General features: G+C 43.5%; 3 protein-coding genes across 3 annotated transcripts; 1 reads left to right on the plus strand and 2 right to left on the minus strand.

The window, feature by feature from the left end:
- Positions 1-7657: 7657 nt before the first annotated feature.
- On the plus strand, positions 7658-10071 carry LOC115812462 (CXXC-type zinc finger protein 4). Its single transcript, XM_030774942.1, has 2 exons — positions 7658-8641; positions 10024-10071. Exons 1-2 carry the CDS (start codon positions 7658-7660, stop codon positions 10069-10071), a joined length of 1032 nt encoding a protein of 343 aa, XP_030630802.1.
- A 2187-nt stretch (positions 10072-12258) lies between these two features.
- Positions 12259-20074, minus strand: rigi (RNA sensor RIG-I). The gene is made up of 19 exons (XM_030773489.1): positions 19969-20074; positions 19192-19323; positions 18710-18891; positions 18409-18550; positions 17908-18075; positions 17693-17806; positions 17274-17430; positions 16892-17141; positions 16290-16452; positions 15825-15926; positions 15431-15588; positions 15179-15314; positions 14754-14902; positions 14416-14512; positions 14135-14305; positions 13745-13893; positions 13324-13470; positions 12896-13057; positions 12259-12513 (listed from the first exon to the last, which is right to left on the minus strand). Exons 1-19 carry the CDS (start codon positions 20072-20074, stop codon positions 12358-12360), a joined length of 2841 nt encoding a protein of 946 aa, XP_030629349.1. The 3' UTR covers positions 12259-12357.
- A 1602-nt stretch (positions 20075-21676) lies between these two features.
- Positions 21677-26350, minus strand: toporsb (topoisomerase I binding, arginine/serine-rich b). Its single transcript, XM_030774943.1, has 3 exons — positions 26294-26350; positions 24396-25385; positions 21677-23947 (listed from the first exon to the last, which is right to left on the minus strand). Exons 2-3 carry the CDS (start codon positions 25383-25385, stop codon positions 21677-21679), a joined length of 3261 nt encoding a protein of 1086 aa, XP_030630803.1. The 5' UTR covers positions 26294-26350.
- Positions 26351-27570: the final 1220 nt, after the last annotated feature.

A 27570-nucleotide genomic window follows, 5' to 3' on the forward strand; every position in this document is an offset into this window, starting at 1 on the left:
TGCTTCCAACAGCAGTCAGTGATGAGTTTTCAATTCGCTCAAGTAAAGCACACTAACCTAACACCACAATAAAAATGCATCCCTAGAGAGAGCATTCAAAACTTCATTTTAATGTTCCGGTTATTTTTGGATATTTTCTCTTAGTTTTATCCTAACTGTGAACTTTTTAGACGTGTGTGTGCGTGTGTGTGCGCGCGCGCGCGTGTGTGGTCCATGGAGACCACAGTGAATACACACAACCTCACATAAAGAAAGAGGGAAAGGGAGAGAATGAGAGAGTCATTGACGGATTAGACTAAGATTAAAAAAATCACATAAATCTCTTTAAGGGCAAAGCACTGGGAAGAGTGCATCATTTACGTCTAAAACGAATCAAATGACAGATTCCAAATTACGAGGACGAGTTTCTCCTGAGCCAGCCAGCTCTTGCTTTATTTTGACTCAGCAAATTATCTGATCCCGTCAGAGATTTCCGGGCTTTTGTTTTTTTTTTATCATGGGCTGATGGCCTTGTTGAGTTACACCGGGCGATTTATCTCATCTACCACACATATTTTTGCCCTACTCCTGTTTGGACTTGAGTTACCTGGCAACATGATGAGCTGTCATGTCCTGTTGCTCTCGGCTCATTCAGAAAAAATGTACTTCCCAAGCACGGTGCATATTTTCAGCTCACAGCTGATTAAAACATTACACTTTTCTGTATTCCACGATGCTGTGTGGTTCAAATCATTTACCTGGTTTAACATTAAACTCGTAATGAGAATGACTTGACATGACTATCAAATTACGCCATGGGACCAAGCTGGAAAGGAGACAAACGCAACTGTCTAATTAACCTAGTGTTTTCAGTGACCCTTGTCAACATGTATCATTTTTATTCAAATACTTACCTCTTCTCGAAGTCAGCGCTTTTACAAAAGCAGACTGAGGCAATTAGCATTAACTTTATCCATGTTTCCATTCTAAAGAGCCTTCTCACTCAGTCAAGCTTCTGAAAATATCCAAAATGAGTTCACAAGATACGCACTGGTGCTTCGCCAGAGCAAAAGCTATCAATGCCACCTCTCGATAACAAGAAGGTGATGAAGTTGGGTTAGTATCTCGTTATAGGGTTCTTTCCTGTCGCTCTCTGTGCTACGTTCGGCGTGCGCTGTGCGGGAAGTCTCTCAGTCCTCCCCGTTCCCTTCACACGCGCCGAAAAGTAGAAGCATGGATAAAGCTCCATAAAGGTCCGTTTCACGTAATATGTAAAGCTCTGCCCTACATAGCATGGATTCGATCATGCTGCGCGTAACAGTAACATTGAAGAACTGAACCTGGCTCCTTCAAAGTCACAGTCTGGTGTCTGGATGAAAGAGAGAAACAGAGAGAGAGAGAGCGAGAGCGAGAGAGAGAGAGAGAGAGAGAGAGAGAGTTTGCGCCACAGACTTGCCGTGCAGCAGGCTGCCAGAGGCGCATTCATTCCGCGATGGAGCGTGCTTCCATTTGCATGGAATTAGTAGGCAAGGTGGAAGTGGTGGAGCGCAGGAAACACCGAAAAAGACCCATGATGGTCCGCAAGACAAAAGAAGCGGAACGTATGCGAAAATACAGACCATCATTGTGTCTTTTAAAGGAGAGCATTCGCTCCTTTCATGACCCGTCCTGGTTTAGAATTTGAAAAAATTAGATCAAAGAAAAGTCAGAATATGTGATGATTTTTTAGAGGGTTCAACAGGGAATCCATCAAGCAGACATGTTTCTTCTGGTTTGTTTTCTCGAAGGATTTTGCGGTTACTGAGATTATTGGAATGCCGCTGTGTCTCAGACAGTCGAAACCAAAACCCAAACGAGAACAACTGTAACATCCTCTAGCAAAATGTGTCAGCAACTATTTATCGCTTACTTATTACTTATAAATTCTTAATTTATCCCTGTTTATGTTTTTTACACAACATTCAGCTTTTGAGCACTTTGGGGCAAAACAAGTAAACGCAATTCTTTGATGAAAAATCAATTAACTATACAAACAGCCATCTCTGCTTGACCGTGTAAAACAGAAACTTTTGCAAAACTTCTCAGTTAATCACTCCATAACCACGTGCGCTCAAGTTCTGAGTTCCTCACCGAATTGGGTAAAAGATGGGTGGACGAAGAGAAGAAAGAGAGGAGCTGTCATAGAATTTGTGAACAATTCTCATGTAGCCCACAGGATGTGGCCTATATTGTTCTCAGTTTTTACAACAAAGTATTTTGTCTGCACTCTCAGCTTGATTTTCTGCATTGCCGATAGATTGAAGTTTATGCTCCCGTGACGACACACTGAGCGTCTTAGGAGGATTTCTGTAATTATTTTTACCCAATGCAATCAACTTGCAGATATAACTGTATCCATTCTGGCCTATGAGGGCACAGCGTGATCTCTGTGCTGAGTATGTGGCGCAAACGTGCCGTGTTCAATAATTGCAAGCCAATTATTAGCCAAATAGCTAGAAATCATTATGTGGGGACGATATTGCGTTCACTAGGTATTCTCGAATGACTCACTGCAATTAAACATGCAGTCATTTATAAGAAGGGCATTTTGTTGAAACTACAGGCATCTCGAAGTCGTGACTTTTAGTATTTCACAAGGAGATCCGTCAATCGTCAGATTTTTCACGACGAGTGCGAGCGTCGGTCCATGGTACAAACCTCCCAGAGAAACACAGCTGTTGATGTTCACCAATAACGGAGGATACATTTTTCCAAACGTATTAATTGTTTTCATCGAAGGAGATGTTTGTGTTTACGGGCCATTTCTATGTTAGACGTGTATAACTTACATAATAATCAGATTTCGTGTAAATTAGTTTCATTCACCGAACTGGAACAGTGTTTATTGCAATACTGGCTTTTGGGGAGCAGAAAACAGTTGTAAACGCTGTTTCAAAACAAGTGTTCGAGCAATCAAGAGAAACAAATCCACCAGTTGAGATTTGATGAGGAGAGATCGTCGGCAAGTTTGTTGTAGTGATTGCTCCGCACGTTGTAAAGCCGTTTCTGCACTCGTTTTTAAACGAGCTGTACATTTTCACATAGCGCGCGCGTCTGCATGGCTTGAAATTTAAACAACCGAGTCTTGAACAAAAGGAACAAACTTCACTAGCTTTTTTTTCAGAATAACACACTGAAGAATTCGTGGATTTTTATACCCATTTCACGACAAGATAGAATAGACATTACACTTTTCACACATGTTCAAGGGCATTGCACTCTTCTTTTGTCATTAGTCTGGCAGATACAAAGACATCCCAGGCAATATGTGTTCAGTACTGAATAGCCTGATATTTAATACATGTAAAATCAGGACAGTGGAATAACTAGAACAACAAGCTTTTAAAAGTGAAAAAAGTAAGCTTGCATTCTTTATTTACTTCTTTGCTGCAACGATGGAAAGAAGAAAACTGCAAACTGTAAAAATAGAACGTCTTACATGAATGCATGGCACAGAGCTTTGACCTGACGCCGATGTTTTTCCCTCTTTTTCTTACACAAAGTGTCAAAGTCTCAGTTCATTCATTATCTCACTCTTCCGGGAAGATGCGTTGAGATGTATTAAATTAAATGTATAAAAAATAAATTTACAAAGCAGAGCTCATTAATTCAACAGACGTTGACATGTTAGATTGAGGGTTTACTGTCAATAAAATTCTCGGCTACTTATATTTTGTCATTTTAACTGTCTCCTTGTCCTCCTACACATGTGGCTGATTTTTTTTTTTAGCATTTAGATTTTCAGCTAGTGGGTGTGTGGGCACTGTAAACACGACATTGAAGTTAAAAAGTTATTACTCATAACAAAAATTACATTTTCCATAAACATAAATGCAAGCAGTTGGGCAGTTGGGATACCTGTGATGAAGATTACAAAATATTCATGTTGTCATGTAGTGTTGAACAAAGCATAGACTGTGATTATATACATATTACATTCACCTCTAGGGTCTAATCAGTGTAGTACAGTGTAGCAGTATACTGAATATAGCATATAATATGGGACATGGTGTTGGATATTATAGATATGGCATAAAGACTCTGTAGAATCTGTAAGGCAAACTGCAGTAGTGTAATGCACTTTGTAATATAGTAGAAATTGTAGGATGGAAATGGTGGATTATAGTACTATAGACAAAAAACAAAACAAAACACAGGCACATTGTAGTGAAGTAAAGACAGAGTGTAAACCACGAGCACATAAAGTGTTGTGATAGAGCATAGACAGTAACCGTAGCAAATGTATGGAATGTTGCAGTATAAATGGAATGTTTAGTGCTGTTGTAAATGCAGCCTGTTATTTTTGGTTAGTATGTACTGCAGGGATTGTGTACAATCCTGACTCCCATGCATTACAACATCCGCTCATCTGACTCCCACTCAGTTCTCCTGTCTGTCTGTTTTCCTCACATTTGTCCTGGAGGCTTCAGCCTCTCTTCAGTAAAGACTTGTGTGTGAGTGTGTGTGTGTGTGTGTGTGTGTGAGAGAGAGAGAGAGCGAGAGAGAGAGAGAGAGAGAGTGCTAAATACTCAACTGATGAGTAACAAATTGGCCAGAATCCAGTTGCATACCTCAGAAATACTAGCAAGCACTATTGTGTGTTTGAGTGTGAATATGTGTAAATGTGCATTTGTGTAATTGTGTGTGTAACCTCACATGTCTGGTTCCTGTCACCATAAAATCAACAGGCAGATAAATGTGTGCTGTGTTCTCAGGTGAGCTGACCCATGGTCTCGTGACATGGAGGTATGTGAAAGCAGAATGTGGGATTAGTGTTTGACAGAGACAGAGAGAACAAAAACCCTCCATTCATTCACACACTAAATGTGTCCAGCTCCACTTTGTGGGCCTCAGTTATTGGTTTTCAACGAACTACTGAAATTTAAGACATTTGATTGAATATAAAGTTAGATTTAAGGTCACATGCAAATATCCAGCGCAACAACAACGTTTTTTTTATTCATTTAAATTAATTTCTGTGTTGTTTCTTATTGTCCAAAGAATAATGGCAGGTACACTGACTCAGACATAAATGCTGTACTGGCACACAGGCAGGTATCTAATGTTAATGATTAAACAGTATGGATATGTTTTCGAGCAAAAATCAAACAAGTGAACTGTTAAGAAACAAACAAAGTTAAACAACTTAAAGACACGGTTTATTGGTGGAGCAAATCCACGTTTTAGTGGCCTCATTTTTTGTTTAAGAGAAAGCGTCCCGTCACAGACTATACTGGGGTACACGGAGTGAGGGCAATACAGTATTCCCCCTCTGTTTTGCGTAGTCAAATATCGCCACCTCGTGGAGATGTTTCATTAACGCTTCGTTATCCGGTGGACGGTCGTTTCATACCTGTCTTTTGGGCGTTTATAGGGTACTTTACTGCGAAAAGACTCAAAGCGAATCGCTTTTCATTACCCTAGGAGAGACATACCGCCTCCGCCTTCACAAACTAGAGGCTTTATAACCACCGCGTCTGATAACTACATTAGTGAAGGCAACGGTTTGTGTCAGTGTAGGGTTAACGACGTGAGACGCAGTCATAACACGACTGCCTCTGTGCGGCTCGGTCAGTTTCCTTGGGCGTTGTCATGGAAACGTAATCTTAAGTAAACGTTCCCTTGTGTCGGGTCGAAGCGCTTGTGACCCAAGCACAAAGCAGATTGACCTTTGTACCCACTAACCCCTAAGTGCACACATCTCAATTACTGCACTTCGTAAATGTCTGTATTTATATTGACAAAAACCTATTGATTGCTAAAATGTCAATACGAACAAATGGCAGCTGAAAAATACGGCGTCGAGTCTAAGCACCTGCTCCGTGGAATAAAATGCTGTCATCACTGATGAAACACACACACACACACACACACACACACACACACACTCTCCCACAGGCAATAATTCTACCGGGACACCGCCTCTCAGTCACTGCACCATTTCGTTTTAATTACTGGTTCCTAAGGGGTAATTAATGTAACGAGTTCGTAATGAACCGCAAAATTCCAAAAAGCGTCCTAGAAATTACTCGCGCCCGGGAGCTGTGATTAATAGGTCTAATTCGTGTATTGGCAGAGCAGGGCTGTGGAAAAACTAGAGCTCGGAGTTCACACGAATTACCCTCCGTTTTCCCCCACGGCGAGCCCCGTATGTCACCCGGTCGCCGCCTCGCGCCTCCCGTGCCTCCACAGCAATTTACAGCCAATGATCAGTAGGTGTCCGCATCGGCGCTTCCTCGCCTCATACCCCGTCAGCCACACGCAGCGACACACACACACACACACACACACACATACACACACACATACACACATACACACACACACACACACACACACACCGGGAGGAGCCGTCTACCCTTCCGTCACCCATACCCGCCCCTGAGGACGGTGCGTTGGTGGCGGCGTCAATATTATTTATTATTCCCGTTAGTCTCGGTATTTAGCACTGCTGCTGCACGGTAGCCACTAAAAAGGGACTCTATTGTTTTGAACGATACACCGTGCGTCCGCTTCGGATGTTCCGACGTGTTCTAGATGCTTGCCGCGCTGGCGCGCAGTGATGCTGTGCATTAAGGCTCGTGAGGCGACGAGAGCCTGGTAGGTGAAGCTCGTCCATTTTCCCTCCCCCTCCTCCTGCTGTTTTTGATGCATGCTTTCCCTACCTCCCCTCCCCCCACCTTTCTCTCACTCTCACTCTCTCTCTCTCACTCTCTCTCTCTCTCTCTCTCTCTCTTCGGGGGTGACGCCGCGAGAGACGGGCGGTTGAATTAATCCGTCGCCGTTAATTGCACCGCTGTGTCCGGTTTCGCGCCCTCCCCTGTTTTCTGTTAATGACCTCTGATCCGCGTGTCCCCGCTGCTGCAGACGGAGAGTAATTACCGTAATTGATGCTCTAGGCGACGGGAGGGGGCAGGTGCTGGCCGCAGCTATCTCTCTCTGTCTCTCTGTCAGGATTTTTTTTTTGTTTTTGGTTATTTTGACTCAGCTGAAGTTTTTTGGATGATGCCTGTTTGTTGATTATTTTTTATTCGTGTATAGTTTTGTATTTTACGTTGAAAATTAGATTTTTAAAAGTGGTGAAGTTAATAGAATTGGCAGCCATAGCGTTTCTCTGAATAACTGAGAGAGTGAAAAGAATGAAAAGATTATCACAATAAAAGGTTTAAATATATTTTAAATATATATTTTTTTTTGCTGTTTAAAGCAATAGGCTAAGCTTTAGTGTTACTGCACTGTTTTTTTGCAGGTCAGTCTGAACTTGTTCTCAGGGATACAGTTATTATCCAATGTGTGAACATTTCAAATGAAAATAATTACAATTATTAGTGTTTAATGAACAGGGAATATGAAGTTGCAGAGAGGCATTCTACAAAACAGAAAGAAAAAAAAAAAAACAGTAGGCTAACTGTCTGGTGTAGTTGTCTTCAACTTGTCTTTGATGGTTGACCTGTTCCCCATACAGACTGCCTTTGACTATCAGAAAACTTTAGCTTCAACGGTACAGATGAAGAAGTGGATATGTTCTCCAGGTCCATTCTCACAAGTTTCTCTCTCTCTGTCTTTCTCTTGCTCCCTCCACAGAGGCACTCCCGTGGATGGGTGATTGTATCAACTCCTGTGCACTCCAATGGCGAATATGAGCAGTGGTGTGTGCATGGAGAGTCATGCTCACGGCCACACCCACGGCCACACCCACACGCCCGGCTCCGACTTTTCGCTGCAGATGGAGTCGTGCGTGAACCCTGTTCTGGACTACAGCGCTCAGATGGAGCGTTATCGCTCTTTCGCCAACTTCTACAAAACCAGTGCCGCCGCCGCAGCCGCTGCCGCCGCCTCGGGTACCGCCCCCTTCCCTCAGGCCGCCGCCAAGATCGCCCGCATCGCCACGCCCATATTCCCCAGCGCACGCCTCTCGGCCATGCCTGCTTGGCCCTGCGATAACGCCATGCTGTGGGGGCGCAAGCCGGCCGTTAATCCGGCGGTTAACGCCCCCCACCGGACTGCTATGCCCCGGGCCGAACCCGTGAACATGCATGAACATGGCAAACACGGCCCACCCACCGATTCTTCTCTACCCATGGCGCCTGACAACTTCCTCTCACAGTTGGGGGCAGAGCCATGCCGCGGCCTTCCAGTGCCAGGGGCGGAGTGCATGAGCCAGTTAAAGTGCCCACCGTCTGTCCCCGTGGCAGCAGCCACCAGCGCTGGGGAGGCAGAGCGTGGGGGGACGTTCAGTGGAATCCCACCGCTCGGGGGTCTCTCGCTGCCCCCGGGGGTGATTGTCATGACGACGCTGCACTCAGGAGTGTCGCCGGCAGCAACGGTGTCAGACAGCGCGTTCCAGATGGCCAACGCAGCGGGAGACTGTCAGCACGGCGGCACGGGGTCTTGCTCGGGTTCACCAGCTACGCTCAACACTGGTGGGGGCAACACTAATGGGGGCTGCGGTGGGAACGGAGCAGCCAAACGCAAGAGGAAGCGTTGTGGCGTGTGCGCCCCCTGCAGGCGACTTATCAACTGTGGCGTGTGCAGCAGCTGCCGGAACAGGAAAACGGGCCATCAGATCTGCAAGTTCAGAAAGTGTGAGGAGCTAAAGAAGAAACCAGGGACTATGTTGGAGGTCTGTCTTCCTATCTACTTCTTTTTTGTTGTTTTCTATCTGTTTCTCACATTCAGACATACAACCCCCCCCCCCCCCACCCCTCTCTCCATCACACCCCCTCATTTTCTCTCAATGCTATAATTGGTCTCTGTTTGGCAGTGGGTTTGGACTACTGCCGAGCCTTGGCGCACACCCGTCTAATTACTCATCAGCCAATCCACCACAAGGCCAGTGAAAGGGAGACACACACACACACACACACACACACAGAGAGAGAGAAAGAGGGAGCTGGCAGGAGGATACAGGAGGCGAGTAGGGTCATATCCCATACTACTCTCCAGTTGGCATCAAGCCACCAAACAGCTTGAAAAAAGGAGACTGCAAGGTCTATCACACACACTCACACACACATTACCGAGCACTGTGAATATTCAGTAGGGTGGGGAGTTCCAGAGAGGAGAGATGAGGCAACATACTGCAAGTTCTATGAAATACTCAGTCAGAGAAACAGCTTGGTCGACTTATCCTCTCTGCTGGGTATACCTAAACCTGACCAACGCTGACAGAACTTTCCCTGTCCCAGAAAAGAAAAAGTATCCTGGACTACTAAATATAACTGAGTGGATGTTGGACAGATGTGAATGGTTGAGTGATTTCGCCTACTGTGATTAAGATGGGTTTTGGCATGGCTACAGTCCTGATCAATATAGCTCTAGGCAGCAAAGTCATCCATACTGTATTAGAGGCAGCTGGTTTACCAGAGAGATGTTTTTGCACAATTAATTACATACTGAAATGATATTGTTAATTTTTAAATATCTTGCCTGTTTATTCATGTTACCTGTCCTCGTGTCTATCATAAAATCTGTCATAAAGTCCTTTCTTCTCTCTCAACTTTTGAAAGACAGAAAGGTGTTATGGAAATGATGTGGTGTCATGAATGAGTAGATGTTGGTGTTTGGATGGAAATACACCAGTTTATAAGGAATTAAACATTTTAGGGTCCCGAAATGGTCAAGGGTGTATTTACGTAGACCTAAGGTAAATAGAGTCGTGTGTGTATATATGTTTTAATTGTATTTATCGTCTCTGATATTCAAATAGCTACAATGAGGTAATGGCATCCCTCAGGATGAACACTTTTGACCAAAACTGGATCGCTGCCTGAGACTTCTCAGCAGTCTTACAGCACAATGTGTGTGTGACATGCTCATTTAATCCCTGATTATTGTGTTCAGCCTACCCTTACTGCTTTTCCTCCCTCTCTCTCTCTCTCTCTTCTCTCCAGTTTTCACATTGTTCACACGCTCAGGTGCAGAGATACCATCACAATTCCCACATTTTCAGTTTTCATTCATGAGTCCCTCTCTCTGATCTGACACCTTTTCTCTTCCTCACAGCGGGCACCATCCGTTGGAGGAGCAGACACCTTCCGCTGGTTTTTCTGAGAGAACGATCCCAGGACCTGACCATAACAGAACTGCACAAAGACACTGATCAGATCTTTTCATACATACTCACCGAGGATCAGGAATTCATGCCCTTATCCAAAAAAGAAAAGGACCTCTCAGATGGGCCGTGGCATGAACAATGTGAGCAGGAGAGTGCCAGTATTGTGGGCATCTTGCTCATAAGGTTAGTTTGAGAGACACTGCTGCCATTTCTCTGGCATTAAACCCCATTGTTAGTTCTGCTTGCCTTGATACGTATTTGTATCTGCCAAGATAGATTGATATTCCCATACCTCTACCTACCCTCTGTCCTGTAGCCTAACCCTAAAACTCACCCCTTCCTAGAATTCAAATGCCTTCCTTAAAACTCACTCTACGCTAACATCCAGTCAGCTCTTTTACCCAAACCCCCCAAACACTTCCTTGTGATTCTTCCTTAAAAATCACATAAACTTACTCTTGCCTTGCCCCTGATTCTGGATCTTTAAGCTTGCTGTCACAGGCGTGCAAGTTGGAGGCGTGTTTTTTAGACTCTGGTATTTGTTCAGTGTTTCTCTATGATTCAGCTCGATCCTACATCTCAACACAAAAGACAAACGAAGCAAGGCAGCAATGAGCAGAACAAGAGAAGAATGAAAAGTGGAGAAACAAAAGAAAATGGAAGGATGAGAGAGACAGAGAGAGAGAGAGAGAACATTGAGGGCATCTTCTCCTGGGACAGATGGATCAGTAAAACTCTGAATTCAGCCCAAATCTGTGGGAATCTGCTCAGAAATAGTCATGGACTCATTTACAAACTTGTTTCTGGACTGTCGGATGGACTCTCGGTGGCCAGCGTCTTACCAGTGTCACAGAAATATTTGGAACCTTCTCACGGTTCTTACACTTATTGTTGCATGGGTAGAAAATGTGTTTTTGGTTTTAATGATAAGTATTAAAAAAGAAAAAAAAACTTTGTACATTGCTGTTGTGACACCTTACTGTCTTGATTAATAAAAGACTGTTAGGAAAAGGTATTGGTCTGTCAATCAAATGACATTTTAAAAAAATCTTTGGATTGCTTAGGCTCTTTAGTGTGTTTTTCCTTATCATTTTAGCTTAGTAAAATGCACTGCATTTTGCATAAACATAAACTGCATAAGGACCAGATTTTCATTCTACACTGAGTTAATGGCAAAGGTAAAGCCACACAAAGTTAGTGTGGAGGAGTTTTAGGGCAGAGATGGGTGGCCATGGGAGAGCAGTGCGTTCATTGTTTGGTTGCATCATATCTCCTTGGATCTTCTTTCTGGGGACAACTGCCCCAGAGCATCGCTGCACTTTATTTAATTAGTACCATATACAACCCAGTGTGCTTTTAGCAACGACACCAAATTCACTTCATAGAAATCCAATGGGAAAATAGACTGTATTTTAAGGACTGAGGGTAAAGAAAAAAAAAAAAGATGGCGGTGGAATATTTCACTGCGAGACGTCTCACTGCAGATCATTGTACATGTCATCCTCTTATTGTAGGGGCCTCCATGACGATTCCCCTGTTGCTAGGCAACATGAATAACAATGACATGTAGTCCTGTGTGGGAGGGTTTGAGAGAGAAGGATGCCTTTACTTCACTCAGCATCTGATTCAAATCCAGAGAGAGAGTGAGTGAGAGTGTATGTGTGTGTGTGTGTGTGTGTGTGTGAGTGAGAGAGAGAGAGAGAGAGAGCGAGAGAGAGGAGACCCCTGCTGGTTGCTCATCTTTTGCATAAACCAAGGCCTTGTACTCTTGATTGCTGGTTTCTTTACATCAGGAATTTCGTCAGCTGATTTGAATGGCACATTGCAATTGCCTTAGATATGGGATAAGATTATTATAATAAACAATAGAATTGATATTGCTACAGTTATGAAAGAATAGTTTCAAATATGAACAATAACCCTGATAGCCTTGATGCAGTGCAGCTGACAACGCATATTCACCATCAATGATTCACTTCATCATGAAATCAGTAGAAAAAAATAACATAACATAACAAATATGCAACATATTACATTTTGCTCCCACAGAGGTGTTGCAAAAAAGAAGGCAAAACATGGGTTAAAATGGTAAACTATTAGACAACTACTTTAGGACTACTAAAATCAGTTTTTACACACACACACACACACACACACACACACACACACACACAGACAGAATTAATTAGCACAGATTTTAAGACACATAAAGCCACCTAAGAAAATCAGAATGTAACTATTGATTTCTGGTTTCCTCATTTTTTTTTTCTCATTTTTTTCAGTCACTGCTCTCTTGGTCCCCATCTGTCAGCTGTCATCTCTGTCATGTCAAAAGGTTTGATGGTAAAGGTCACATCTCGCCATTTCCTGAAGTAAAGCTGTTTTCGGGTGGCACGGTCTTGAACTACAAAGCTTTCTATCTTCACCACTGGCAGGTCCTGCAATTAGAGGGCTATTTTCATTATAATTGAGAATCTCGTCATGATGAAGAATGGTCACTAATTCATTTAAAGGATCTGCACTGGCAATACAAACTGATTCTGTAAGAATCTCACTTGTGCTTATGTTAGAGTTATCCATTTTTGCTACAGAACCATCCTGTATGGATTATCTGTATGACATCACCAGAGGGCAACAGCACATAGCACATGTATATTCAGGTGATGTGTAGTCAGTTTTTTTTTAGTGGAGGATGTACACGTTGATCTGTTTACACTTCTTCTGTGCACTTCGACTATTCTTCTATTGACAAAGCACAGCAAAAATGTTCTAAGTCAAAGCAAAAACAAGTTTGTCAGATACCGCAGATCAGTGCAGTACCTGGATATTCATGTAGGAGGCGATGATGCCCCAGTCGTGCTGGCACCCAGCGCAGGCCATCTTCTCCGTTTTCTGGATCCCGCAGAAGCTTTTAGGATTGGGGTGCGGTTTGGTAACGCAGCGTTTAAAGATGGAGCGGTCCAATATGATGTGGTGAGATTTCTGAGAGGGGGCGAGAACGAGAAATAACAAAGAAAAAGAGAGATGATGACATGTGAAAGACATGTCAGATATGTAACGCACAACCTGCCATTTTCAGGCAGATTTCAAACATCCCTCTCCATTGTAAGTGATTAAACAAAAAAAGCTGTGTACTAATGTAAAAGATACACGAACACTGTCATTGAATACAATCTCATAGTTGTCTGGCCCTGATTTCGGATCACAGATTATGGATTATGACATGGATTAGAAGTGAAAGGCCATACCTCTAGGACTCTCAGATCATCATTCAAACATGCAAATTTTTTGCATTTGCAACAGAGGAGCTCATAACTGCCTTTTGTTCGAGGTTTCCCTGGACTCAACTTCTCCAGATCCCTTCTGGCTTTTTCCTCTCGTTGAAACAAATCCACCTGAACATCAGAGATGAAACATTTACAACGAGCCATGAAGTTCCTACAGGAATTTAAATTGATAAAAAAAAGGTGATATAATTCCTGAACAATGTCTTGGGGAACATCTGTCAACACAATCACAAAGGCACGTACATATATGTTAATCTATGGTAATGGATTTAAGACAGCCCTTAAACTTTTCCATATGATATCACAAACGTTAATTTAGAATGAGGCATTCCAGCTGAAACAAGATTCCATTCATCCTGGGAGTATCCATTAGGAGTTTTACCTTAGCGTGCAGATTCTCAGGTGAAGCTTGCAAGCATTTGATGGCCTTCTCCACGAGTTTCTCACGCTCCATATTCAGTTTCTCCTTATCAATTCGCTCCTTTCTGCTGGAGATGAGAAAACATCTGCTCCCCTGCGCTCGTCCTCGACCTGTCCCACAACATACGTGTACACATGCGCACGCACACACACACATACACACACATACACACACACATACACACACACACACACACACAAACACATACACACACATACACACACACACACACATATACACACACACACACAAACACAGAAATAGAAATAGAAACAGAAAAAGAGAATGCACTAAGACAACGCAGAGACTCATGGGATTCACAGTTTACTTGTAGATTTCTTGAAGCGTTACCTCGAACTTGCACCATCTTGACCACGTTGCCTACATACTCATACATTAACACAAGGTTGCATTGTGGGATATCGATGCCCTCGTCAGCCACTGAGGTGGCAATCAGGATCTTACTCTGGTCTGAAGTTTTGAATGACTCCAGCACATCCTTCTTCAATGTCAATGACATTCCTACAATACACAAGAGAAAACTTTACTCTGTGTGTGTGTGTGTGTTTGTGTGTGTGTGTGTGTGTGTGTGTGTGTGTGTTTGAGTGTGTATGTGTGCGTGTGAAATATACCTGAGCCAATCAGATGCGGTCTCTTTCCTCGTCCAATCAACACTCCCGGCTTTAGGAACTTTAAGGAGTCAGTTTCTTCGATCCATTTTTTAAGGGCCTTTTCAACATACACACACACACACAAAAACACACGGTCACTTTACCTGATGTCATGATCATCCTATACGCTTTATAATAAGGGTTTTGAACAAAGGAAGGAACATAATTATAGTATTTTTAATGTTGCCATCTAATACAGAATTTTACAGATGATGTTTCACTTTGGCCTGTGGCCATGTAACCTGTGTGAGTGTGTGTGAATGTGTGAGTGTGTGAGTGTGTGCGTGGTGCAGACTCACATCAGCGAGAGCTCGTGTCCTAACGAAGAGTACTGTCCGTGTCTGGTCATTGTTGTGGTACTCTTCATCCAGGATGTACTGCAGAACCTCAAGTTTGGGGTTCTGTTGCTGCCCTCCATTGGCCAAAGTTAGCAATTGCTCTCTCTGAGCTGCAGAGGAAAACAAGGTTTAGCATTCCCAAACATACAACTAACAGATATGCAATACTGCCCTCAGAATACAGGAAACTGCAGCTCTACCCCACTGAGGGAAAGTATGCCGGATTGATCATATTACTATCATTAGAACCGTTTGCTAATGCTCCATAGACATTTTCTTCTCAAAATTGAATATTACACTCAAACGAACAGAGAAATATCCTCATTCAGGATCAAAATAGTATACAGAGAATATGAAACGGGTAAAAAAAGAAAAAAGAAATGTACCGTCAAAATAGCCGGTCAGTTTTCTCTCTGTCTCTTCATAACCAGCAGAGCGGACTTGCTGGAAAAATGTATCCAGGTATTCCAGGGCATCTTTGGTCCTAGCATCTTCATTAATGATCAGCGCGTCATTGTATTTCTGATTGAAGAAACATTTCAGTCCGTGATGTTCTTTATTCAGTCTAAACAATTTTACATTTTTTCATTTCATTTTTTCATGGAACCGTTTCACTCATTTTCTAATGCATTTCTTACCCTCAGGTGCTCAGTAAAGTTAAACAGAGCCCTACACACTCTGCTCTCCTCCTCTGGATCATTCAGCCGCAGAACCTTGCAGTGCTTCTGCACATCCACAATCCACTGTTCGTACTTCTGAGACCCATACTCGCGGTTCTGAATGTTCGACAGACTGTCTGAGAGACAGAAACGTAAAATTCAGCTGCACCAGAAATGTCCAGAGAAAAAACACAAAACACAGTTTTCCATGTTTATAAGTTAACCACAGTTCTATTTAAATGGTTTATGCATCGCCTCATATCACATCAAAGTTTTATAGGGTATATATAAAATTACAGATATGTTAAATAAAAAGGCAGTGTGTACAGAGAGATAAAAGATGTAAAGGAAGCAGGGTTCTTGTCTCTTGTACCGATGTCGTAGACTGTTTTAGCCAGTCCCTCTATGATGCTCATGATGTTGGTGATAATTCTGGTGAAGGGGTCAGAAGAGCGTTGTTCTGCCCAAAAAAAATCTGCACAAGAATCAAACATCTCTCAGTTGACGTTTCAAATGAAACATCTCTCAGATGACAATTTAAATGAAACATCTCTCAGGTGACAATTCAAATGAAACATCTCTTAGGTGATGTTTCAAATGAAACATCTTTCAAATGATGATTCAAATCAAACATCTCTCAGATGGCGATTCAAATCAAACATCTCTCAGGTGACGTTTCAAATCAAACATCTCTCAGAAGGCGATTCAAATCAAACATCTCTCAGATGGTGACTCAAATCAAGCATCTCTCAGGTGACAATTCAAATCATACATCTGTAAGAAGACAATTCACACAGCGGTTGTATAGGACTTTTAAACAGGAAGCCTCTGCATGAACCTTTTTCAGGTGTGTGCACATACGATCTCAGCTCGCCCAGGTGCTCAGTCACGGTGGAGATGTTTCTGACGTCTAGACTAGCACACAACAGACTGATGTTATTCTCTGCCTCTGCCTGGCTCTTAAAGCTTCCAATGCCGACCGACGCTGTCAGACCCACTATCTGTATGATAGAGAACAGTGAGAGGTGAAAAAAAAAACCAAGGTGAGAGAGAATTTAACCGGGGTGCTGAACGAGCCTCTTTGATCAGTCTACCCAGGAGAATCACCTCAGTCTGATCTGGACCAGACCTCTGACAAGTGTCAGTTGAATTACATCAAAGTTTCAATGAGATCTCAGAATCCTCAGCGAAATTCCAATGAGATGTCAGTGAAACATCAAGCATACGTACAAAAATGCTCAAGCCTAGAATTGAACGTGATAGGTATATAAATGAATAAATAGCAAATGTACAGAAAACAAACAGATAAACAAGCAATAACAATAAAATGAAAACAAATAATATGAAATTTAAAAAAAATAAAAAACAAAAGAATACATATGGAATCAACCTGAATCAACGAAAAGGATGGCTATAATAAAGAGCAGAAAAGCTCTCCACCTGAGGGAGCCTGGTGCTCTTGCCGCTGAGTTTTTGGTCCAGGTACGTGGTCATGATGATGTTATAAGGGTGTTTCCCTGTGGTGTTGTGACACTCATCGAACACGAGTAGTGTGAAGACCTCCAGTGAGGGCACCTCATCCTTCTGTAGTGCATTCACCAGGATCTGAGGTGTCAGCACCACAATATCATAATTCTCAATGACCACCTTCATGGACAGTGAGTCCATGTCACCACACACACCAGTGATCCTGCATCACGTACACACACACACACACACACACACACAAAGAATAAATACAGTGAGTCTCCAGAGGCTGTGGACCAGCATACTCAAAATAATACTTACTTTTCCCTGTCGATGTTTACATTTCTCTTAATACCTGACTTCAGGGTCCTGAGAAAAATGCTTCTGGAAGAGTTTATATTGCTGAGCATAAACATCCACTTTCGTTGCCATGAACACAATCTTTGCCTGGCCAGGAAATTTTTTCAGATGGTGCTCACATATCGCAAGGGCAACAATGGTCTTGCCACAACCTGAGAGACAGATATGAAAATGATGGCTATAGTTCCATTTACAAATACTGTCTCACAGAAATTCTTATGTCCAACAACTCCGATATGTATTAGCAGATCTAAGGTTTCAAACATCCTGGAGACAGAAATCTCACACTGACCCACACATATCAGATTCTAGACTGACAGAGATACTCTAACTACCTCCCAAAATCCAAGACTTACAGTCTCTCTCTCTCTCTCTTGCTCCATCTCAAACACACACACACACACACACACACACCTGTGGGGGCACAGATGATGGTGTTTTCTCCCTTAAAAGCCGCTGTGGCCAGCTCTGTCTGGTAGGCCCTCAGCTTCTTCTTTTCTTCAGTCGCACCCTCTGTAGTTCCAGCATCTGAACAGTTTATTAAAAACATCTGTGGTGCAGTGCAGCGAATGTGAGGTGTTTTTTGAGTGAGACACCCATATGGATAATACAGAAAAGCACTGTGTTACCTGAAGACCCATGAGGCTTCTCCTCTAAACTTAACTCATTGGCGCTTTTTAGCAGGCCGTCATAGCTTTCCCCTTCCTCCTTGTATTCAATACACACTGTCGTCATACTCTCCATTTTCATGGCATCTCCATTCATGTCACTGCCCTCTCCCTGTTTCATATCTCCATCTAGAGGAAAAATAAGCTCTGTTATCATCACCAAATTATCAAACAATTTGAGTCACAAATTTTCATTACTCTTCTGAACATTACCTTGTATATTTCATGCATTGTGAATCAAAATCCTATCACAAAAAGATACTTTTGCAGCCTATGAACAGACTTTTTTTTCACTTTAAGAGCTATTCCAGTGGATGGTCTCTATGAGAAGCTTTTATGGGCCGCTGAACTACTGATGTTGGTTTAAGATCTTTCACAGAAACATTTGACAGCTGACAATAAGAGAAAGGTGTGTGTGTGTGTGAGTGTGTGGGTGTGAGGCGGGGGGGGTGGGGCACATACTGTGCTCTAGCAGCTCCAGGGCCTGGTGAAAATCGCAGTTATACAGAGCTGTTGTCAGTGTTTTAAACCACTGTTTATCTGAGCGCCTAAGACAGTCCACTAGCTTCTCGCTTGCTGCAGTTTGCCCCCGCTGCATTCCAACCTACAGAGTGTCACATTCATATAAACAAAATAACAAACAAACCACAGGCACGATGGGCCGCTGACTTTCAAATTTAACAAAACCCAGAAGAGCAGAGTGATAAAACTCTGTGGAGAGAGTGTGTCATGGATTGTGTTAGGGTGTTTGTGCTTGGCTTACTGAATTGATTTCTTCACATTCTCTCAGTGTGAGACAGTCATTCATGTGTGGTAGTAATTCGTTTGGTTTGATGCGATAGATAATGGATGGCCTAATCCGCTCTAGCAGGTGTTGATAATTCCTCATCCTCTCCAAGTCCCCGAAATCCCATTTTGTGATGGCTGCATACAGACCCGTGTAACCTTAACATGCGCGTGCACACACACACATACACACACACACACACACACACACACACACACACATTTCCGAAAGATTCCAAGAGTTTTTATAGTGTGCATATCACAATTTTGCAAACTAATAGGACACCAATATTAACAAGAGTAATCCACGGATTAGATAACATATAACTGCTTGATGTTTCAAATTGTTAATTATGTGAATGACTGCTGGGCATCTTTAAATATGCACAAGGTACTTTAAATTTGTATAATATGCACGATGTTGTCGGAAAGTACGTTTGATCGCGATGGTCATCCTACCTGCGGCACGTAGCTCGTCCAGGAAAGCCTGAAACCAACCAAGCTTCTCCAGCGTCCACATCTTTTCCAACAGCATATGTGCCGCTGACGTCACTGAAGAACCTTCCTCTGACAAAATCCTCTCTGTTGTCTCTGTAGTGTAACAACACGAACTGTATGACATCATCACAACACCCCTATAAGGAAACCTCGTGCTGTCATTAATAATTTACTTTCCGCACTAGTTATAAGTTGATAGACAGGAATTCGAGAAGCAGTCTGCGAAACAACGTGTGAAACAATCCTGTAGTCCGACTGAGAGCTATACAACGTAGAAACATATTTTAGATGGCAATTAATGAGCCTAAAAGACATCATAGATGGCACAAAATATACCATGTGATTTAGCTCCCTGTAATCAGATGGTCGTCGTTCCCCCGCGGGGGCGTGGTCTCCATATCCCCTCTCTGTGCCAACAGGCCAGTTACAACTTTCCATGGTAATGATATGAACTGATAAGAATACTACTTCTTTGACTTTAAATCAAAGCAGACTGGCTACTGCAGTTCAAAAACACCCAGGTAAACAATGTCTAAAATGCTGTGGACTCCCTAATAAACAATACGCGTCGCATCTTATTTTTTCTGCCTGTGGATATTTCAGATCCTAAGTACTAATTAACCAAGTAATTCAGCAATATAAAATAGCATGAAATTACAGCTATTCGTTATCCCTGCAAAATCTAATGCCAAGAATCGAGAATCTGACTTCGGTTCTGATGATAAACAAAGGCAGTACCTTCAGTCAAGTAAACGGTCATGAATCCTTTGATGAAGGAAGGACGTAAAGTCCGAGCGATGTACTCGCTAAATTTCTTCAAATTTTCCTTTTCCATTTCATACATTTTGGCCAAGAGAGAGTTGTGTGTGTGTGACCCGCTGTTTGTGCGACCCAATGAACGAGGGGAGAGGTAAGCCTCACAGCTGAAGAAACGAAAGTGAAACTTTTGGTACAACACGAGAAATGAAAATGATTCTTATCTTGTGAATCTAGAGTTGAAATATTTATATTAACAGTAAGGTGTCTTACGACCAAATAATACGCACTATTGTTTGAAAAAATAAACGCACGACACGTAGGCTAATATTTCCGGCATCAGAATCGATCACGGGTTGTGAAACTTTGATAAGGCGTTTGTTCAGTTGTTTAACCCTTTCCTTACTATTGAAATCCCAAGATGAGGTCTGAATGATTTCCACCTGTGAAAACACGCTATGAAAGCAATTATAACAGTTGCGTTTGCTAGTGTAAACGCAACTATATGCTTAGATGGTACTGCTAAAAATTAATCTGTTTTACAAACATAATCTGGAGTTTAAAGGCCCTTAACATGATACAGATCAAACTGTCAAATGTCCTGTGCTGCACGTTCGCAGTTCAATTTGTTTCACAAATCTCCAGGGATGTGGCACAACCTGACAAAAACAAATCAGTCACTTTTATTTTTGTGTTAGCAGTGATAAACTAGGTGTCAGTTGTTTTAAACGTAAAGTTTTTTTCTGTGATTTGTAACACATCTATTATTTTGTTTATGCATATTTACAATACCACTTGACAAGCATGTATGACATTTCTGTATTGGGGCCTTTTGCCCTTTTCAGCCCCTTTCCCACAAGCTCCGTCACTCTTCCACTGAAAAGTTAGATCATACTTTTTAACGCATGAATGAAACATTTCGTCATCCAAGAATCACAGACCCGAATTCAAAGGCAATGAAAAAGATACTGTCGTTTTCAATAACTGCTATGTGCTGAAGTATTTATCATGTCCAACTTATCTGACTCTACAGAACAAAACTCTAAACACTCAGAATGAACTTTTGCATATACAACATTTATTGTATCATTTACTGGCGTCACACAATTCTCCATGTGTATGCTTTGTCCGTTACTCCGGTAGAGCAGACGAATTTCTCTTCTTTTTTTTTTCCTTTACAGTGGAACGTTTGTCATTCCCAGGCTGTCACAAAGATGTAAGAAGTTAGACCACTGTTTACCCTGAGTTTAGCACAAGAGTGACATTCTCTGGAGTGTTTTTAAGAGGTTGGTGTTTGTGAGGGGAAAAAAAAAAAAAAACAGTGGACAAGCTGGACCAACTCAGGGCCTGAGAAGCGAATTGCATTGGATTATCACCAAGATTATAAATAGAATAAAAATTCAAGTGTTCGACGAGTTCAGCTTGGGCATTATTTTTCTTTTTTCTTAATGCCTCTTTAATAGCCCCCCTCCATCCCTCCCTCCATCCCTCCCTCTTTGCTTAATATGTTTCCCCTCAAACTGCAAATATTAAAAATATTTAGTCCAGAATAGTTTTGAATCAAACACCCCCTTCCCCCCTGCCCACCATAAAAAGAGAAATAAATCAACAACAGTGCGTGTATTTGAAGGCAGGTATGTGATTCTGAAACCATGTGTGTACCCATGTGTATGTGTGTTTGTGTGAGGCTTTAGTTGTAACAGGCAGTGTTGACCTCTAATGTCCCTTGTCCTTCAAGCTGGTTGTCTGTTTGGTCCACTGCACTACCTGTCTCTCTCTCTGCCTCAGTGTAGCTGCTGTGTGGTGTAACTGTTCTCTCCTCATGGTCAGCCCTGATTTCTGGACTGGCACGGTCACTGTTTGCCCCACCCTCCTCCGGGAGGAAATCCTCTAACTCCTGGAGAATGGATTCTAACAGAGTCATGTCTGAAGGCTGCCCGGTTGTTAATGGAGCCTTGTGATCGGGGCCAGTGGTTGTAACGCTGTCCTTTTTGTCCGTTAAACTGTCAGCCATGCCCACAGGGTGATCAAGTGTCTTCGAGGGACTGGGCCTTACTACGTCTACTGTGCATTTGTTCAAGTTCAGGGTATGGTCCAGGGATTCGGGGGAAGGATTGGAGGGCCTACCTGGGCTGGAAGAACCAAAAACATTTTCAGTGGCAGGAACCGCACAGTGGTTACTCGAGTTAATGTCAGGGTCGCTGACGTTTATGTCTCCTTCACACGCTTTCAACTCATGGTCACTGACGTTCATCTCTGGTTCGCTAACGTTCATCTCTGGTTCGCTAACGTTCAACTCATGGTCACTTAAATCCACCTCCTGTTCATTAACTCTGCTGACTGTCTGCTCCGTCAGATCCAAGACTCGGTCCATGCAGTCGATGGTACGGTCGCTGTCACTGTCGATGGTGATGACCGTGGGTGACCGCTGTTCCCTTCTCTTCCTCTTATGCCTCCGCTTCTTCTTTTGTCGTGAATGCGTATGCGTACGTGAGTGTGTGTCTGGGGCCCGACGTTCAAAGATGATCTCGACGCTGGGGCTTCGACTGCCCCTACGTGCCCAACTGCTTCCTTCCTCCTTCTCCCTGGTGCTTCTCTCCTGGGCTGCTCGCTCCAGATGCCGTGTTTTATACTTACGTTTGCCTCCAGGCTTGTCGTGCCTGGATCTCTCGTAGCGGGAGTCGGTGCTAGACTGGCTTCTGGAACGTCGACATCGAGACTTATGAGATTCCCGCCAGCTGCTGTCGCTTTCGCTCCGGGAACGACGGCTCGGATCAGAACTGTGGAAAGAGTCAGATCGAGAAGACCGACTTCTACTTTTCCTCACCCTACCTCTTTCTCTCCTTCTTTCTCTCTCTCTTTCTTGACCGTGCGAATACCAGTATAGAGAGGACTGGGAGCGACTATGGCCGTGGGAATGCTCCCAATCCCTGTCGCTCTTCCAAGACAAAATCCTATCTTTGGAATGTGGGCGTCCTCTGTCCAGTGATTTGGGTGCTTCCAAATCACTGGAAGAGGAGCTAACCCTCCTGCCTGACCAACTTTTGAGAGATGGTTCTCTACTCCTCGACTCACTAGTAATATTTGAACACTCTCTACTCAACCTATCACTGCTCCCTGAATGTCTATGTTTCCGTTTATGATTTAAGCTGTCCCTAGCCCTTGATCGTCTCCTTGACCTCTCCTGGCTTGACTGTTCTCTAGTTCTTGAGTGTCTGTGTGACCTGTCTCTACCTCGGGACAAATCACCTGGAAGTGGCTGCTCTCTGCTAGAATGTTCTTGGCTACTAGACTGCGATCTTGTCCTTTCTCTCGAACGTTTACGTCGCCGTCTTACGGCGTTGCTTCTGGATTGGGAATGTCTCACAGCCTCTTGCTCTCTGGTATATGTGTGGTGTGTGTATGTGTGGTCTGCAGTCACTTTGTTTCTCTGAGTCTCTGGGCTTCTAAGTGTACTAACGGAGGGAATGAGAGTGGAGGGGAGGGAGGGGAGGTTCAGAGATAAGTGCTGGGGCTCCAGCCCTGATGTTAACGTCTCTGCTGCGGGGGTTACTTTTTCTACGTCAACCTTTTCCTCTTCCTCTTCAGTAGAGTCAGAGGAGAGCTGTACGAGTTCAGGAGTCCGTTCAGCCATAGGTTTCACATAGCCCACAATCATGCACTCATCCTCCTCTTCCTCAGCTGAACGCGCAGCGGCACTGGGGCCAGCTGGAGGGTCTGTCTGCGCGGGGCCGTCGTACGACGCGATCGTGGTGCTTGTCTCAGGTCTCTCAGCTTGTGACTGGCTGGTTGAGGGCGAGACGGAATGTTCCGCCGTGGAGTAAGAGGGGCCGGGGGTCTCGTCGTCCCAAGCGGTCTGGCTCAGAGTGCTCTCTGTGCTGGTTGCCACGGAAACTGCCTGTTGGTGCTCAGCCAAACTTTCTCCCCTCACCTCCTCTTCCTCGTCGCCATCCGCATCATCCTGAAAGAAGAGCCAGCAAAATATAACCGTATTACGACAAACACATATACCAGAGCAGACTCAGCAAAGACAGACAGAAAAACTCCAATCTTAATCTATTAAAAAAAAAAAAACCCAAAACGTTTCATCTGGTTGTCCACCACACATAAGCCACTGGTAACAACACTCGTAGTCTTGTGGTGATTGGCTGACATGTGATAGTTGTTTAAGCTGCCATCTTATTGTCCAAAGGGATGCTACATACCAATGGACGATTCTGTGTATTCCAGTTTAGCCTAATGTCCCACACAGTCTTTACGAAAAACTTTGTGAATGTTATCGTCCCAGAGCATGGGTGAGTTCACTTTTACTGGGCCCATTTAAAGCAATTCACTTTCATTTCAGAAACTTAGCACAAAAAAAAAAAGAACCAAAAGCCTTCCCTTATGGGAGTGCAAAACCGCCTCACCTCTGAGATGGCAATGACGGAGGAGTCGGAGCTGCTGCCTTCCTCGTAGGACGGCGCTGGACAGTCATAGACAGCGTTTCGGTCGTACGCCTCCATGCTGAGGGAAGACCGGGCGAAACTGATCAGCTCGTGCAGAAAGTGGTCGGTTCGTGCCAGCAGGAACGGCCGAAGCTCGTCTCTGATGGCGCTCTCCTCCATGTTATAGTGTGTGACGCGAGACATGACGACGTGCTGCACCACGTTGACCAGCGAACCGTGCGAGCCGTAAAGCACTGTCAGCTCGCGGCGTAGCCACGGTAACAGCCTCTGCAGGCACGCCGGGTTCTGCCGCAGGAACGTCGCCGAGATGTCTCTGTGCCTTCCAGCGTCGCGTACGCTACGCACCCGGACGCCTGCCCTGTAGAGAGCGCGGCGAAACGCCACCACGTCCCTCTCCCGCAGTCCCCGTCCCTCACCTTGAGCCCGCCTCCTCGCCGCCAGTCGCTGCATCATGCGGTGAATGCCTCTATCCTGAGCCAAAGTGGCAGATTCAGAAAGACTCTCGAACATGACCCCGTTATCAGGCGGTGTCGTCGGGGGTACAGGACGTTGTCTCTGGCTCCTCCTGCTGGCCACATCTCTTTGGCCCCGTGGGCGCAGTATCCGATTGGTCGGGTTGACGTTAGCGTCAGCGGGTGGCACGGCGCCGTTCTCCATGGGCCTCAGGACAAACTCTTTAAAGTCGTTTTCGGCTTTGACAGAATGGAAAATGGAATGAAAAGGCTGTTTGCACAGTGGACACTCAGCTTTGTTTTTTGACCACTCGTGGATGCAACGGAAACAGAAGCGGTGAAGGCAGCGGTCCAGGGAGGCCACGTTATTGAAGCGGTCCAGGCAGATGGGGCATTTAGAGTCCGGCGAAGCGTCAGAGAGGAGAGGCTGTGAGGACTTGTTGCTTGCTTGCCCCTCCCGCTTTCGCACACGTAGCTTCATCTTAGTTGGAGCCATCATCTTAAAAACATATATACAAACATACATTAAAACATGTTAAGATTTCACTATGGAATGAAACTACATTTTCCTTGAAATTTAAACTGAAAATGAGTTCATCTGTAATGTAAATTCTGCTCTTCATGTGTTATGGGGCATGGGACATTTAAAATGATCGCACACACACACACTGTTAGCAGTGAATTTGACCTCTGCATTTAACCCATCCTTACACACCAGTAGTGAGCGCACACACACACACACACACACACACACACACACTAGGCGCAGGAGCAGGAGCAGTGGCCAGCACACCTGCACCCGGGACATATCTGCGGAGTTAATCATGACAATACTATACTGCTGAGTTAATCATGACAATGCTATACCCAGGTTTTGTATAGACAGAATACCATAATCATAAGTATAGATAAACTCCTGGGACACTGACGATATTCCATGTTACTATAACCGTTCGGTGTTTTCGATGTAACCAAAAACCACCGCGGGATATCAGCGTTTTTCTCATTGTTAAAACAAAATACAGAACAAAAGAAACACAATTGTTTCTTAAATGCCGTGCAGCATGCGCCCTTTTGAGAAAGGCAGCCGTCGATTATTGAAAATTAACTTTAGGGTTGAAAGGAAACCGTAAACTGACAATAGCGATGAACAGACAACTAATAAGCCAAGCCATTTCGATCAGTAAACATCTCCTTGTCTTTTGGTACGTTAGCTCACGTTTTTCATGTCTCATCTTACATAATACAACAAGGCAACAGAATGAGCACAACAAATCGTCTATATATTTAGGCATTATCTTACAAATAATGTTAATATACATCAACTATGAAGAGTTGCCAATATTCTTTGATCAAGCTAGCTAGCAAACTGAGGAGAAGACTGGTTAGCATCTTTCTTACCCTTACCTAAGACGGCTATTTGGAGCGAATGTGTTCCTCATATGTGATCCACAAAAGATCAGTCCTCACAGGAGACATATATTAGCACCGACAAAGAAACCTACTGATGATCAGGTTGGCTACATTGTTATAAACTGGCGTATTCAGAAGAAGATTGCATAAAAGTAACAACGATATATGCTGTGTGTGTTCTGAAGCTTTAATGCCAATAAGCATAGAATAGCAAGTAGCGAAAGGGGGTCAGCTACTTCCGCCAGTCAGGGATAAAATGGTCCACATTTTTTTACTGACGCCTATTGGCCAGGAGTACTGACACTGCCAGCATGATAACATTATGTGCTGGAAAGCTATACTGTTTTTGGTTTCCCAAACCACAATTGTAATACCAGAAATCCTTTATTAATAATTACTCATCTATAAATACGCTGGCAATAGACAAACGGGGTAGTTATGGAAAGAAATCAAAATGAAGTGGACCATTTTCACATCGTCTCCTCCTGGTGGCGATACAGAACATTTGAATAAATGCGTTTCTTCTCTTCAGGCCGTTTCCATGTTAACAGACTGCACCTCTATGCCGTTTGCTTTAACTTATTGACTATGCAGTGAAGAAATTAGGTAGTTATCAGTATCACCTCGTATTTTTGACGGAAGAGGTGAACTAATCTTGAATATGATTCATGATCTTAATAAACGCACCTTGGACAGCATATTCTCTGTTGTGAGTATCTAGCGCGGCATACAAATGCCTCTGATCCAGCTAGCGGTTGTGTCGGGATTTGGCTAGCTTAGTTAGCTAGCACATACGAATGAGTTACTGTGGCTAGCACAATATACAACTACTATTTATACTAGTAATATTACTGCTGCTAATAATGATGATGATGTATGTAATAATCTGCCAAACAGGCAGGTTTAGGAAATGCAGCACATCATTGGTGCATAATCGGCTGTGCACAGTTTAAGATCCAGTTGGATATAAATGCAGTGACAAAATATGGAGATAGATTCCAAGTTATGAAGAACGCAACTAGTTAGGTCAGTTGTATCGTAAAAAGATTTAGTTTTAAAGAACTGTTTCACCGAAGTAATTACGTTATTACGTTTTGTTTCACTGGTCAGAATAAAATGATAGTTTGAGATTAGCAAGTTTGGAATCGTTGTAGTGCAATTTAGACTTGTTTTTATTGTTTTTATTTTTATTGTCTTCTGAACAGATTCTCCTTGCAATAGTAATTTTGTCATGGGGATACGTAATCTATGGCACGCGAATGGCAGCCCAG

This window comes from Chanos chanos, chromosome 5 (assembly GCF_902362185.1).
Source record: "Chanos chanos chromosome 5, fChaCha1.1, whole genome shotgun sequence".
NCBI lineage: Eukaryota > Metazoa > Chordata > Actinopteri > Gonorynchiformes > Chanidae > Chanos > Chanos chanos.